This window comes from Pituophis catenifer, unplaced genomic scaffold (assembly GCF_029215685.1).
Source record: "Pituophis catenifer annectens isolate HBS135680 unplaced genomic scaffold, rPitCat1.0.hap2 SCAF_1, whole genome shotgun sequence".
Lineage (NCBI taxonomy): Eukaryota > Metazoa > Chordata > Lepidosauria > Squamata > Colubridae > Pituophis > Pituophis catenifer.
The window spans coordinates 67094325-67108300 of record NW_027256881.1 but is presented as its reverse complement, the minus strand read 5'-3'; the positions used below and the strand labels follow the sequence as shown (position 1 = coordinate 67108300).

The following is a 13976-nucleotide window of genomic DNA, read 5'->3' as shown; positions in this document are numbered from 1 at the left end:
AGAGGTAGAAAGAATGGAGATGAATGTCATCTGCAAATGTGATAGGCATTTTCTCTATGTCTTTGAAATTTGTTGAAGAGTGACGGGTCAAGGACTGAATCCTGAGGTTCATTTTGATTTAATATAATTTGGCAACTATATGGTGAGATACTATCTTGAGATCAAGAGAGGAAAAGTAACTTTAGATACCAGAAATCATTGAAAGGAAAGCTTCAGCCCTTCTAGTTAGACTAGATCAAGAAACAGGCAATGCAGGGAATCCAGAAATGCTACTCTATAGTTGTAGGATATCGTAGTATAATCTTGGAACTTGCCCAAATTTATCTCCACCCCCATCCTATACTAAAAAAAATCAAGATGGAATTACGTTGAGCTTCTTTCTACACTTGCTTCAATTTCAGGACTGTGCGATTTCCAGTCTAAATCCTTCCTTACCAGCTCTTTCCTCTTTTATGCCTTTCCCAAGGTCAGTCCTAAATTCCTTTACAGAAAGGTTGCTACTGGCTTGTCAAAGAAATGGATTTATAGCCCATCTTGGAGACATCCTGTGAAAAAGAAATTTCAAAAGTTTCAAAGAAATCCCACGGTAATAACTCACTTATAAAGGAGAACTGGAGGATTCTTATCTCAGTTCTTAATTTTCTGTACTAATTTTTGGCATTATTTTTGGCATTAAAACCCATTAAACAATGTCTGTGTGAAATGTGTTTCCCTGATTGTGCTGTTCAGTTGAAGGGCTTGACACATAATCAATGTGACTTAATTAAGAAATCATGGTCAAAATGAACCATTGCTTATCACAACACAGAAAGATATCAAAAGGAAGTGGAGGAACATATTGATAGCAAAGCTAATTTGTGTAAAATTACAACAAGCAAACAAGGTCCTGTAAGCAGATAACAAATAATGTAAAGACACAGTTGACAACTTGTATTTATTTATTTATTAAATTTATATGTTGCCCATTTCTCTATCCAAAGAGACTCTGCTGGTTTACTTAGAACCTAAATCAGTGGTGGGTTGCTCCCGGTTCGGTCCGGTTCTATAGAACTGGTAGTAAAACCGGTGGGAGGTTCCACCTACCCGACATGACATCATCATGGGTGATCTGCGCATGCTCAGAAACATGAGAGAGAGAGAGAGAGAGTGAAGCGAGTGCGCATGCGCGCTCCCATTGCAAACCGGTAGTAAAGGTAAGTGGAACCCACCCCTGACCTAAATATGTTAAACAGTCATGGCATTATTTGTCCCCCAATGTGCTATACGTCATAAATTGGAATATCTTACTACATAAGTGATAATTGTAGTGTTGTCTTATTACAACAAATGTGATATATAAAAATGTCATAAAACTGACATCACAAGTAACTTTATTAAAATATGTGGAGAGGTACTTTAACCAACCAAGACATTAGTTGCATTACACTAAATTATAATGAGAATTTGTTTAGTTTTGGATTAGCCAAACTGTGAACACTTCAACAAACCATAGTAAAAAAAAAAAATGGCTTGGTAGGATGCAATTAATACAATGCCACTGATCATGAAGTAAACCATTATAGAGCAACATAATTTTTAAACAAGTTTTTAATGGGAAACAGTTAAAATACATACTCATCAAGTTCAAATATTGATTCAAGTTTCTCATCCCTGATTGGAATAGAAGTAGGTCAGAATATTACATTGAGAAGAAGGAGATCCATACTCAAGTCTCCAATCAGCTACAGAATTCATTAGGTAATTTTGTAGTATCTCTCAACCTGATAAAATGAGGGATGACTTTATGCATGCCACTTTGGGTTTTCAGAAAAAAGGCAGCATGTAAACAATATGCATAGAGAGATACACACATGCACAAGTGCGTGTGCGCACACACAAACACATAAAATGTAGAGATAGAACTAGTTAATTAATGAAAACAGCTGTAAGGAATGAAAAGTAAGGATAGTTTAACTTTAAAAAAGCAGACTTGGATACAATCTTTAAATTAGAACAATCCATACATGGAAAAAAATCTCTCTTGAACAACTATTGAATGAAGATCACAGATCTGCATGAATTACACATAATGTATGCCTTTACAAGATCTGAACTACACCTCACTAGGGTAAATTGTGCAACATATGTTTTCTATAAGTATTACTGTAAAAATGTCAGTACACATTTTCTGACATCTGTTTTTTTCCTAGCAGCAGTGCATGATGAATGGAGTTTGCAATTCCAATATATAAGAAGCCAAAGGCTACATCAGATTCAAATCCATCAGCATCTACTAGATTATATTGACATTTTACTGGAAATCAGAGACTCTACCAAATTCTTTTACCATATATCAAGAATCGCTAATAGCTTAGCTATTGTCTTCCTGCTGTTCTATGCCATTCAAGCAACAGTGCTCCCCTCCTCAAATAAGCTTAGCCAAAATGCCAAACACTTTGAAATCAGAATCCCAAAATATTTTTGTCAAGTTAACAACTATCTATCTTAGATCAGCAGAAGTTACATCTATTAATAAATGTGTGAGAAGAGTCTTATACATTAAACTATTTTTAAATGTGATGTGTTTTAAGTGATTTTATACAATTAAAACTATAAATCTCTCCTTAGGTGATTTTGGGACAGTCACATTCTCTCATCCAACTCACCTCACAGGTTGTTGTTGTGAGGAAAATAGGGGGAGGAAGGGGGTAATCAGGTATGTTTGCTGCCTTGAGTTATTTATAAAAATAATAAAGGCAGGAAATAATTTGGAGGTGAGTAGAGCAATGGTTGCCACAGTTGGTGGATATCTTTTTTTTTAAACAAAAGTTTCCTAAAAGTTAACTCTGAGAGATTGCTACCCCTAGCAAATCCATGCCCTTCTTCTTTAGCCTGTCCCATTTAGTGATCTGAATCTTTTATTACGAATCCTCCCTTAGTCCCAGCTCTTGAATAACTTAAAAACAAAAACCTAAAGCTTAGAAAAGCAGAAACAAAACATAAAGGACAACCTCAAATCTTTTCAGTTCTTAAGTGAACGAAATTTTAAATTTCTTACGTGGAAGAAATTTTTAATAAGAAAGTTAATTTCATAACCAAAAATGATATAAAAAATGTTCATTTGAAAAAGGGGAAAATTAGAAAAACAATGAAAGGCTGCAATCTTTATTTGCTTTTTATTCAAGCAAATAAAATCAGTTCAGTGACTTGTGTGTCACTTATCTGAATAAAATATAAGGTAAGTTGGAAACATATTGCAGAGAGAAAAATCTGAAAATTTATGCTGATCACCTTAATAAATGCTGCTAGGCAGACAGTAGTGCGACCAATATAACACTTTTATGGGAATAAGTTCAATAAAAGCCAGTCTCTTAGAGTCTGTAATAGCACAGTGTTCTCCATTATTGCAGATGGTCTAGCCAGAAAATTAATTTGTGGCTACACTTACCTTCTTAACAATACTAATCTTAACATTTCAAGAGAGTCAATACATTCCAACTTGGTGGGCTTGCATTAAAAATGCATCCAATAACAAAAGACTGTGAAATGATTTATTAAAAAAAAGACTGGAGGAATATTGAGATGTATGGTTTCAACATTTCACTCTATTCCAGGTTCACCCACAGAAGTGGTGAGATGCTTGACTAGAATCCTAGCCCTGAAATTACAGAGATTATTTGGCAATATGAGGCCTTCTTGTCCTTGAATTGTACTGACAGCAGAAAAGGGAATCTGGACAACTTCCAGCGTGTGCTTAGAGAAGCTTTTCCCAAAGGTCAAACTGTTTGAAAGATTGTAGGAGTCAAAGTCAACAAACCTGTAAAACAGCAGGTTAAATGTTGACATAACACAAAAAGGGGTTGATTACCACCAATAGTTTTCACAGTACAATTCCCAGAAGTGCTATCCAAAGCTATTGTATATTGCAGAACGCAATCTGAATGAACCAAAGATGTTGCTTTATTATAGATAGTTTAATCCATAGTGAAGGTGTCTGAATGATTGAATTCAAATGTAGACTTTTTCATCTTCAAACCATTAAGCCGGAAAAAAGATCCCATTAAGTTTCTTGATCTTTTACCATCTATAAAAATCATTCACTAAAATTTACCTCACTCACTAAAGATGGGGATAAAATAAATTAGGATGTATGACTTTGTTTAACAAAGCAGATCATGCAGAAACTGACTATAATGGTTGTTTCTTTCCCTCTCGTTCTTTGGTCAATTTTTTAACATTTAGCTCCAGCTATGAAAACTCAAGTAAACAGGAGGAAATAGAAAGTTACTCTTTGGGAACATGTTTATACAACTGTTCTTTATCACATTTTAAACATTCAAAAATTGTGCACCCTTCCATGCTATTTTTATAATTAATAGATCTGACTTTCTTACCTTATCATTAATTTAGACAATTCTCTCTGTAATCACCACCTTTGAGAATGTAAATCAACTTGCTTTCCTTATTACTGATACTCACTTTCAATCAGTGTCAGACAAGAACACATCTAATCTGCAATATGATTATATCTGATTATGTCAAATGATGAAGAATATGAATGATAGATTGCTATCAGGGAGCTTCTGGACTCCAATTATACCTACCCACTAAATACGTTATATTTTCAGATTTGCTACTGATTTTTTTGGCAAATATAAAACAGTCCAAAACATAGCAACTGAATAGCATTCAGTTGTTTAATATCATCACTAGCCAAAAACAAAGTAAAATTATTACATTTACATTTAATTTCAGTTCTGATTCAACTGAAATAGAAATTGTTCCAGGTCAACAAAAGTTCAGCAAACACATACCAATTGCTTAAATTCGTGCTCCCATGAAAAAAATGGCAGATTATAATAATCACTTTGCATAATAAGGCTGGGCAAAGGCAGCTATTAGAGTTACAATCAAATGTGTGCAATACATGCCATGAAACTTTCCATTGACAAATTGGTTTCTCTGTTTCTGTGTATATGTGTGCATGCATACACATGATTAAGTATGACTATGACCAAGTCTGAAATACACCCCTCCCCCAAGTGCTTGGCTTTTCCTATATTCTTGGAAAAATGGACTCTGATTTTGATGTACAATAAATAACAAAAGGCTCATTCATCAAACCCACTCCACCAATAACTTCATTCTCATTTTTCTATAAAAATCATTACTCTGCACAAATCATTATATAATAAAATTCTGTGTAGAGAAACTATAACAGATTTATACAAAGTTCTTCCTCTGGTGTTGCCTAATTTTCCACCTCTCCTCCAGCACTCATATATTAAATGGAAATATGTGTTTAGACTTCTATAAGAGTTGCACTCCATCACCCATAATAATCATCATGCGGTTAATACACAAAGAATGGGAGATTCTAGATATCATGTAGCATGTTTGGCTCCTTCCATTTTGTTCCTCAGTCAAACTGCCTAACTTACTGTTACTTTCTGTAATCTATTCCATGAAAAGATAAAAAGTGAAGGGACAGAATCAGAAGACATCTCACCATCTCTATAAATCACCAATTATGACCCCAACTGAAATTGACTGTTGATTATTATGTATATGTCAGGGATGAAGCTATTTTGCATGGGGCCAGGACTTTGATAATTGGAATATAGGCGGATAAGGTAACATTTTACAAGGAATTATGGATTAACTAATATAATTAGTTATATTAGTTAGTTAACCATATGGAAATTGGGGTTTAATGGAAGATTGGAATAGAATAATTTGTCCACACACACACAAAATTCTGATAAAGATATTAAAATGAATCAAGTTAAATTAGCAAAAAATATTTAATATGATGGAAAGTTATTTTTCTGAAAACCATAGATATTTTTCAAAAATCTGTATGTTTTAGATAACTAAGAATTTGCTTACTAGTGTTTACAAAGTAGAGATATACTGCCAACAGTAAGAGAAATGGAAATAAAAATAAGTTATGCATAACAAAAGTGACTGGAAACTTCTAATGGTCTTTTTGCTGGAAAAAAAAAAGAAAAATGAGTTTGCAATTTATAAATTAGAAACAACAGCTAATGGAAGAAAGAAATTATGATGTAGAGAAAGAAGGTAAAATTTAAATGCATTTAAATCCATTGTCAAAAAGATCAGAAGCTCCTTCTTTGTACTAGTCTTTTTTATTTCTTGTTATTTTTCTATTTTCTGAGGAAGAGACACTTGTCTCTTAATTAATTAATTAATGTTCCAGGAACACATGGCTTTTTGAGATGCTCCAAATCTTCTTCCAAAGAAGAAAGTGCTGGAGGCAGGGGAAGCATAGTATCCACTCCCAATGCTTACACAAAGTAATATGGTAACCCAGCATGGAATTTACAGAACTTACTACTAATGAAGCTTCATTGTAAATTATTACAGACTTATTTTTAATCTTGTCTGTACTCATTTTATAGTTTATCATTGTTCTCATGTATTTTTTCCAGTACTGAATGAAGCACATGCTGTATTTTGAATCTTACCAGAGAAAACACTGGGAATCTTGGAGAGAAAGCTTTTGACTGTACGAATAGGAATCCCATTTTTCTCATCTTGCATACGAGCTATGACATCTTCCATCTGGACAAAAAAGGAACAAATAAACATATTATGTTCTTGAGTAGTAAACAGACTGGATGAGTCTTGAGTTGATCTAATTCAGTACAGTGTTGTCACAGTGACCAAACTAAATGCCTAAGTGAAGACAATAACCTCTGATATTGCAATTATACGTAGCTTTCATAAACAATAGCTAATAATAGCTAAATCAAGACCATCTAAGTTAGAGGCCATCATCACATCTTGTGGCATCAATTCTAAGATAACTATTTCCTGTATCAAGAAACACATTTTGTCCTGAATTTTAATTATTCTGATAGATTGATTGACTGACAGTAACTATATTAATATCCTACATTTTCTCTTGAGAGCTTAAAACAACATACGCAAGAATCTCCACTAAAATTAATTTTCATGCTATTAAGAAAACTGTGGAGAAAGCTCTAAAAAAAATCTAGATAGAAAGACGATAACGTGGCCAAAGCAACAAGTAACTTCCATGGTCAAGTGCTGACTTGAATCAGGATTTTCCCAATCCAAGATCTTAATGATTATATTTTATTTTATTTATTTATGTAATTTATATGCCACCCTTCTCTGGAAGGACTCAGGGTGGCTTACAAGAACGAACAAAAAATTACATAAACATTAAAATCAATTTAAAATTAATTAAAATTAATTAAAATTATTTAAAATCACCCCTACGGATTCAGCCCATTTGGTGAAAAAGCCACGTCTTCAATTCGCGGCGGAAGGAGAGGAGGTCAGGGGCTGTTCTGAGGCTGGTGGGCAGCCCATTCCAGAGGGTCGGCGCTCCTACAAAGAACGCTCTCCCCCTGGGGGCCGCCGGTCAACATTGTCTGGCTGACGGCACCCTGAGGAGGCCCGCTCTGTGTGAGCGCACCGGACGATGGGAGGATGGCAGGAGATGATCCTGCAGGTACCCCGGGCCTAAGCCATGTAGTGCTTTATAGGTGAGCGCCAGCACCTTAAAACGAACCTGAAGGACCACCAGTAGCCAGTGCAGCTCGCGCAGGAGAGGTGTCACACGGGAGAACCGAGAAGTTCCCATAACAACCTGCGCGGCCGCATTCTGGAGTAACTGTAGTCTCCGGGTGCATCCCAAGGGCAGCCCCATGTAGAGGGCATTACAGTAGTCCAATCGAGATGTAGCAAGGGCATTGTAATGCTCTCTACATGGGGCTCCCCTTGAAGAGCACTCGGAGGCTCCAACTGGTCCAGAATGCGGCCACGTGGGTGGTTATGGGCGCAACTAGTTGTGCCCATGTGACACCCCTCCTGCGCGAGCTGCACTGGCTACCAGTGGTCTTCCGGGTGCGATTCAAGGTGCTGGTTACCACCTTTAAAGCGCTCCATGGCATAGGACCCGGGTACCTTCGAGACCGACTCCTGCCACCAATAGCCTCCCACCGGCCAGTTCACTCCCACAGAGAGGGTCTCCTCAGGGTGCCATCGGCCAAGTTATGTCGGCTGGCGACACCCAGGGGGAGGGCCTTCTCTGTGGGAGCCCCAGCCCTGTGGAATGAATTGCCCCCGGAAATACGTAAGATCTCCGACCTCCGGGTATTTCACTGTGCACTGAAGACCCTGTTGTTCCGCCAGGCTGGGCTATCGACATGATAATTTTAAATTGGGGTATTTTAAATTTCTGGGGTTTTAAATGGAGCCAAATTTATTTAATAATTTTAAATTTTAAATTGATGTTTGTCTTATGTTTTTAAATAGGCTGTACACCGCCCTGAGTCCTTCGGGAGAAGGGCGGAATAGAAATAAAATTATTATTATTATTATTATTATTATTATTATTATTATTATTATTATTATTATTATTATTATGAGTGACCATGGCAAGGGCGTCCTGATCTAGGAAAGGGAGCAACTGGCGTACCAGGCATACCTGAGTGAAGGCCCCCCCTGGTCACGGCCATCAAATGATCTTCTAAAGATAGCCGTGAGTCCAGGAGGACACCCAGATTGCAAACCCTTTCTGAGGGAGTAAGGACCTCCCCTCCCATCACAAGTGACGGGGCCACTAGATCACGAGATGCCAGTATCCACAGCCACTCAGTCTTGGATGGGTTGAGTCTGAGTCTGTTTCTTCCCATCCAGGCCTGTACCACTTCCAGGCAGCGGGACATCACAGAAAGAGCATCCCTAGGGTGATCTGGGGTGGAGATGTAGAGCTGAGTATCATCAGCATATTGATGGTACCTCACCCCGAAACCACGAATGATCTCACCCAGTGGCTTCATATAGATGTTAAAGAGCAGGGGGGAGAGAACCGACCCCTGAGGCACCCCACATGTGAGGGGCCTTGGGGTGGATCTCTCTCCCCCCATCCATACAAACTGTGGGCAGCCCAAGAGGTAGGAGGAGAACCACCATAAAACGGTGCCTCCTACCCCCAACCCCCCGAGTCGCTGCAGTAGGATACCATTGTCGATGGTATCTAAAGCCACTGAGGGCCTAGGACGAATCATGGGTTAAGGAGGCGGGAAATGGCCCAAGCTCCGTCAGGAAACTTGCCGGGTTCATCAGGTGCCTGGGGCGGAACAATCTCACTGGTTCCGCCTCCCAGCGGCGGGGGATGACGGAGAGAAAGTCCAGCCTGAGGAGGGAATGATCGGTCCATGACAGGGGGTAGATTGACAAGTCCCCCCTACCATTATCATTTATCCACTGTCCAGAGAGAAAAATCAGGTCGAGTGTGTGTCCTTCCTTATGAGTTGGGCCCTGTACAATCTGAGTTAGGTCCATGGCCGTCATGGATGCCATGAACTCCCAGACTGACTCAGATGTCTCCCCGGCCGATGGTAAATTGAAGTCTCCCACAACCAAAAGTTTGGGGAGTTCAACCACCAACTCGGCCAGGACATCTAGCAGTGCGGGCAGGGCTGAGGCTACGCAGCTGGGAGATAGGTACGTAACCAACAGACCCGACTGAACTCCAGGGTCCCACTTCAAAAGGAGGGATTCACACCCGCCAATCTGAGGAACAGTGACCTCCCTGGGACTGAGGCTTTCTCTAATAACAACTGCCCCCCCTGGAGTTGCGGCTGGTGAAGCACACGGATGCCTGGGGGACATAAATCGGTGAGAGAGACACCTCCCTCCGGCCCTAACCAGGTCTCCGTAATGCAAGTCAGGTCCGCATCCTCCTTGTCAATTAAATCTCGGACAAGGAGGGCCTTGTTCACCACGGACCTGGCATTCAGATACACCAGCCGGAGTCCAGGGCTCCACTCTCCTACACCCCCGGGGAAGCAGGATGAGGCCAGGGGGCCGGAGCGCGTCACCAGCTGGATACAGTGGGGGCACTCCCCAAATCCCCTTCTCTCAATTGAACCAGATCCAAGACTTTAAACACTATACTGGCAATTAACGCTCAAGGTCAAAGCTATCATGACAACTGTCCATAAATACAGCTTTGATGATACTGTAAACTGAAGGAAGAGACAGGAATGAGGCTAAGAACAAAGTTTATTTACCAAGCTAATCATTTCATCTAATGTTATTAAAAACTACCCAACATTGTTTTCAGCTTCTCCACAATGAATAAGTTTCAAATAATAGCATTTAAACATACATACATCCTTCTTCAAAGATCAATGTATTGAATATAGTAGTAAGCATTTGTTTGATTAGTTAGTAAAACAATTCTCAGTTAATAATTTTGAGTACATCTTTGTTGAATTCTTAAATGACTTGCTCATTCGTACCTAACTATGGCACTGGATGTCATATATACGGCTCTATTTCTATGATATCACAGACTGGGAGAGTTGATTATTTAATGCTACATTTTTTTTTCTATTAAACATAGCATCTTTGATACTTGAAACCTGGAAAATTAAAATTTCTTATTAAAGGCCTGTGTTGGCTTGCAGAGTTTGTTGGGGGGAAATTCTCAGATAAGCCCTTTGACACTGAAAATGTAGATGTTATATCAAAAACAGTCCACTTTCAATGTACATTTAAAAAATGGAAAGCCTGAAAAGAAGAAACATGACTCATCTTTGAAGAGATTTTAATTTAAATGATAGCTTTCCAGAAAGTATTCCAAACTCTATAGCATGTTGTTTGTATGTGTATTTTTGCAGAAATGTCATTGTGATATGGTTCAGTCTTCCTTTCTGATCAAGGCAAAGCAGCCTTCTTTTAAATATAAGAGAACGAAGAATATTCCCTTTTCACTCACACACTCACATATCCATAATGACTGATAATAACACATTGAAATATGTGTTTTTGATATCAATATACGTGGGAGTCAAATGCCAACTGAAACTACGGTTGCACACTTTGCAAATAATTTTCAATCAAGTTGTAAAACCCTGCCCTTCCCCTTTCCAAAGGAAAGATTGCATCTTTGAGCAATACAACTTTCTTTTCTCATGTTCTCTGGTCTCTAGTTGCCATTTTTCACACTTGCATTCACTTATTTATAGTTTCCTGTAACAAATTGTTCTCCAAGTGAGGAATACAAGGGAACAAACAAAGATAAAACAAACTTAACCCATTAATACAACAGCTAATTTAAAAGAAAAAAAACCATGCAGAGCTAAGACCATTAGAAGCATCAATATTATGTATTCATTCAGCTTAAGAATAATTCTATAAACCTGAGGATAATGCAGATAAAAGATAACTATACTATCATAATATCAATTAAACACAGAATGCTGCATGAATTGCAATTTACAAAGCAGAGACTAAGGGTAACAAACATCTAAAATATCCAGGCAGGCTAGAAACAGATTAAAAATACAGACTCCAAAAAAAACAACAACAGTTCAGCAAGAACTAAAATGTATATAAAATTAAGGTCTTCTTAAACCAAATGCTAGGGAGGAATATAAATATGCAGAGATTTAAAAGTGTGAATTTCCACACCAATGTCTCAACTTGGAGAATATATCCTCCCCAAGGTGATTTCATAAGAAACTAGTTCAGGACTGCACAGCATGAGGCCCAAAAGCAGCCCTGTGCAGCCTATCAGTATATTTTTAAAACTCAATTAATCCAGTACCACAAATACCACCGCCACCATCATTGGCATCTCAAAAGGCATGCTGCCACCAATGCCTACAGAACGTAAACAGGGATACCATTCTGACAGGTGAGCAAACTATTCTGTCCTTTTTCTTGAACTCCTTCAAATATAGACTCTCAGTAAACAAGCACTTCATCTATAAATGCTATTAGATAACCTGAAGGGCAATCATTTCAAAGATATTTCCTTACCTAAGGCAAAAAAGCAATGTGAGCAGCAGGAGCAAGGAAACTGTCAGTTTCCCCATTGAGTTTTCTTGTGGGAATTTGGTAGAAAGCATTGGAAATCTCCCTTCCTTTTCCTTCCCTTCCCAACAGACAACTAAATGACTACTGCTGGGTGGAAGAGGGAGCAAGGGATTGCAAGAGAGGTTGGGAAACTATCACAGAATATTGAAAATGAAGATTATGTGATCACAGAAGCAGTCCAGCAATGCAGCAGCAGCAGCCAGTAGCACTGAAGCAGCTACAACTTCCTATAATTTTATTCCCTCCAGAGTCATGGGTCCCAGAATTTACAATTCTGTAAATTGAGGTAACATTGTTGCCTCTGATACACTATTTCACACACTTAAAGGTCATAATGAGAATGTTAATTGTATATAGATGTATAAATTCTTGAATTTATTCTGCATTGCAAAATTAAATCTGAGTTCACAGAAACCCACAACTGTATTACCAATTAATTTAATCCCAGTTTTTCCTGCTTTATTCAATGTATCTGAAAGGAATATTATTTTCCTCTTAAAAACATTGACTTCCTAAAGAAACAGTTAGCATCTTTAGATTGACTGAATATGTTGTAATAGGAGGAACATTCTTTTATATGAAAAAATCATTTATGTTTTAAATTTTTTTCCAGATCAATACGGTGCCAAAATTGTTTTAAATTCATCCTTCTTTCAGATAAATTCAGTATCTCCAACAAAGGTATGCTTTATTCAAATGCAAATCATTATGTTCTCACTAACATAATGTACTAAAGCCACAATGTACTAAAGCCAAACTTTATGTACTAAAGCCATTTTCTATTCTGATTTCCTAGAATCTGCTACAGCTGAATTACGATAAAAGATTAAGAATAGGAATACTGTAAATTGAAATGCTTGTCAAGTTTTGACTGAACAGGCAAATCATCTGTGGTTTTGGGGTGAAGTACCACCAGTACGCTGATGACACTCAGCTGTACATCTCCACCCCGGACCACCCCAACGATGCCCTTGAAGTGATGTCCCAGTGCCTGGAGGCTGTACGGATCTGGATGGGGAGAAACAGGCTCAGGCTCAACCCATCCAAGACTGAGTGGCTGTGGTTTCCGATGTCCCGATATAGTCAGTTGGCGCCATCACTGACTATTGGGGGCGAATCGTTGGCCCCCACGGAGAGGGCTTGCAACTTGGGTGTCCTCCTGGATTCACGGCTGTCTTTAGAAGAGCATTTGACGGCCGTGACCGGGAGGATTTTTCATCAGGTTCGCCTGATTCGCCAGTTGCATCCCTTTCTGGATCGGGACTCCTTACTCACTGTCACTCATGCCCTCATCACTTCCCACCTGGACTATTGCAATGCTCTCTACATGGGGCTCCTCTTTAGGAGCACCCGGAGGCTCCAACTGGCGCAGAGTGCGGCCGCACAGGTGGTTATGGGAGCGACATGGCGTTCCCATGTAACACCTCTCCTGCGCGAGCTGCACTGGCTCCCGGTGGTCTTCCAGGTGTGCTTCAAGGTTCTGGTTACTACCTTTACAGCGCTCCATGGCTTAGGACCTGGTTACCTACAGGACCGCCTGCTGCCACCAATAGCCTCCCACCGGCCAGTACGCTCTCATAGAGAGGGGCTCCTCTGGGTGCCGTCGGCCAAACAATGTCAACTGGTGGCCCCCAGAGGGAGAGCCTTCTCTGTGGGGGCACCTACTATCTGGAATGAGCTCCTCCCGGAGATATGGAGGATCCCGGATCTGCGCACCTTCCGCCGTGCTCTTAAGACCTGTTTATTCCATCAGGCTGGCCTGGCCTAATCTTTTCCCTTTTTTCCCTTTTTAAAATGTAAATTTTAATCTGTTTTAAATTATTGGGGTGTTTTAAATCTGTCTTGGGCCAAATTGTTTAATTCGGTTTTACTTTGCTTTTAAATTTTGTATTTATGTGTTTTATCTTGCGGCTGTTCACCGCCCTGAGTCCTTCGGGAGTAGGGCGGTATATAAATCAAATAATTAAAAAAATCAGACAAGTGTTGCTTTCTAGCATGGTCACCTCTTTCCCTGAATGGTCATTGCTGACTTCTGAAACTACAAAGTAAAGAATTAGCTCCTTAGCTTTGCTTCAGCATTTCCTGTTTAGTGGTCTGTTTATCTCTTATCA

The 13976-nt window shown here is 39.1% G+C and overlaps 1 protein-coding gene across 1 annotated transcript in view; it reads right to left on the bottom strand.

The window, feature by feature from the left end:
- The window catches only part of RGS7 (regulator of G protein signaling 7), a 179991-nt gene that overhangs the window by 80119 nt on the left and 85896 nt on the right, over nt 1-13976 (bottom strand). Inside the window, 1 exon segment of the mRNA XM_070950673.1 lies at nt 6468-6564. Within this exon segment, the coding sequence (XP_070806774.1) occupies nt 6468-6564 (97 nt within the window).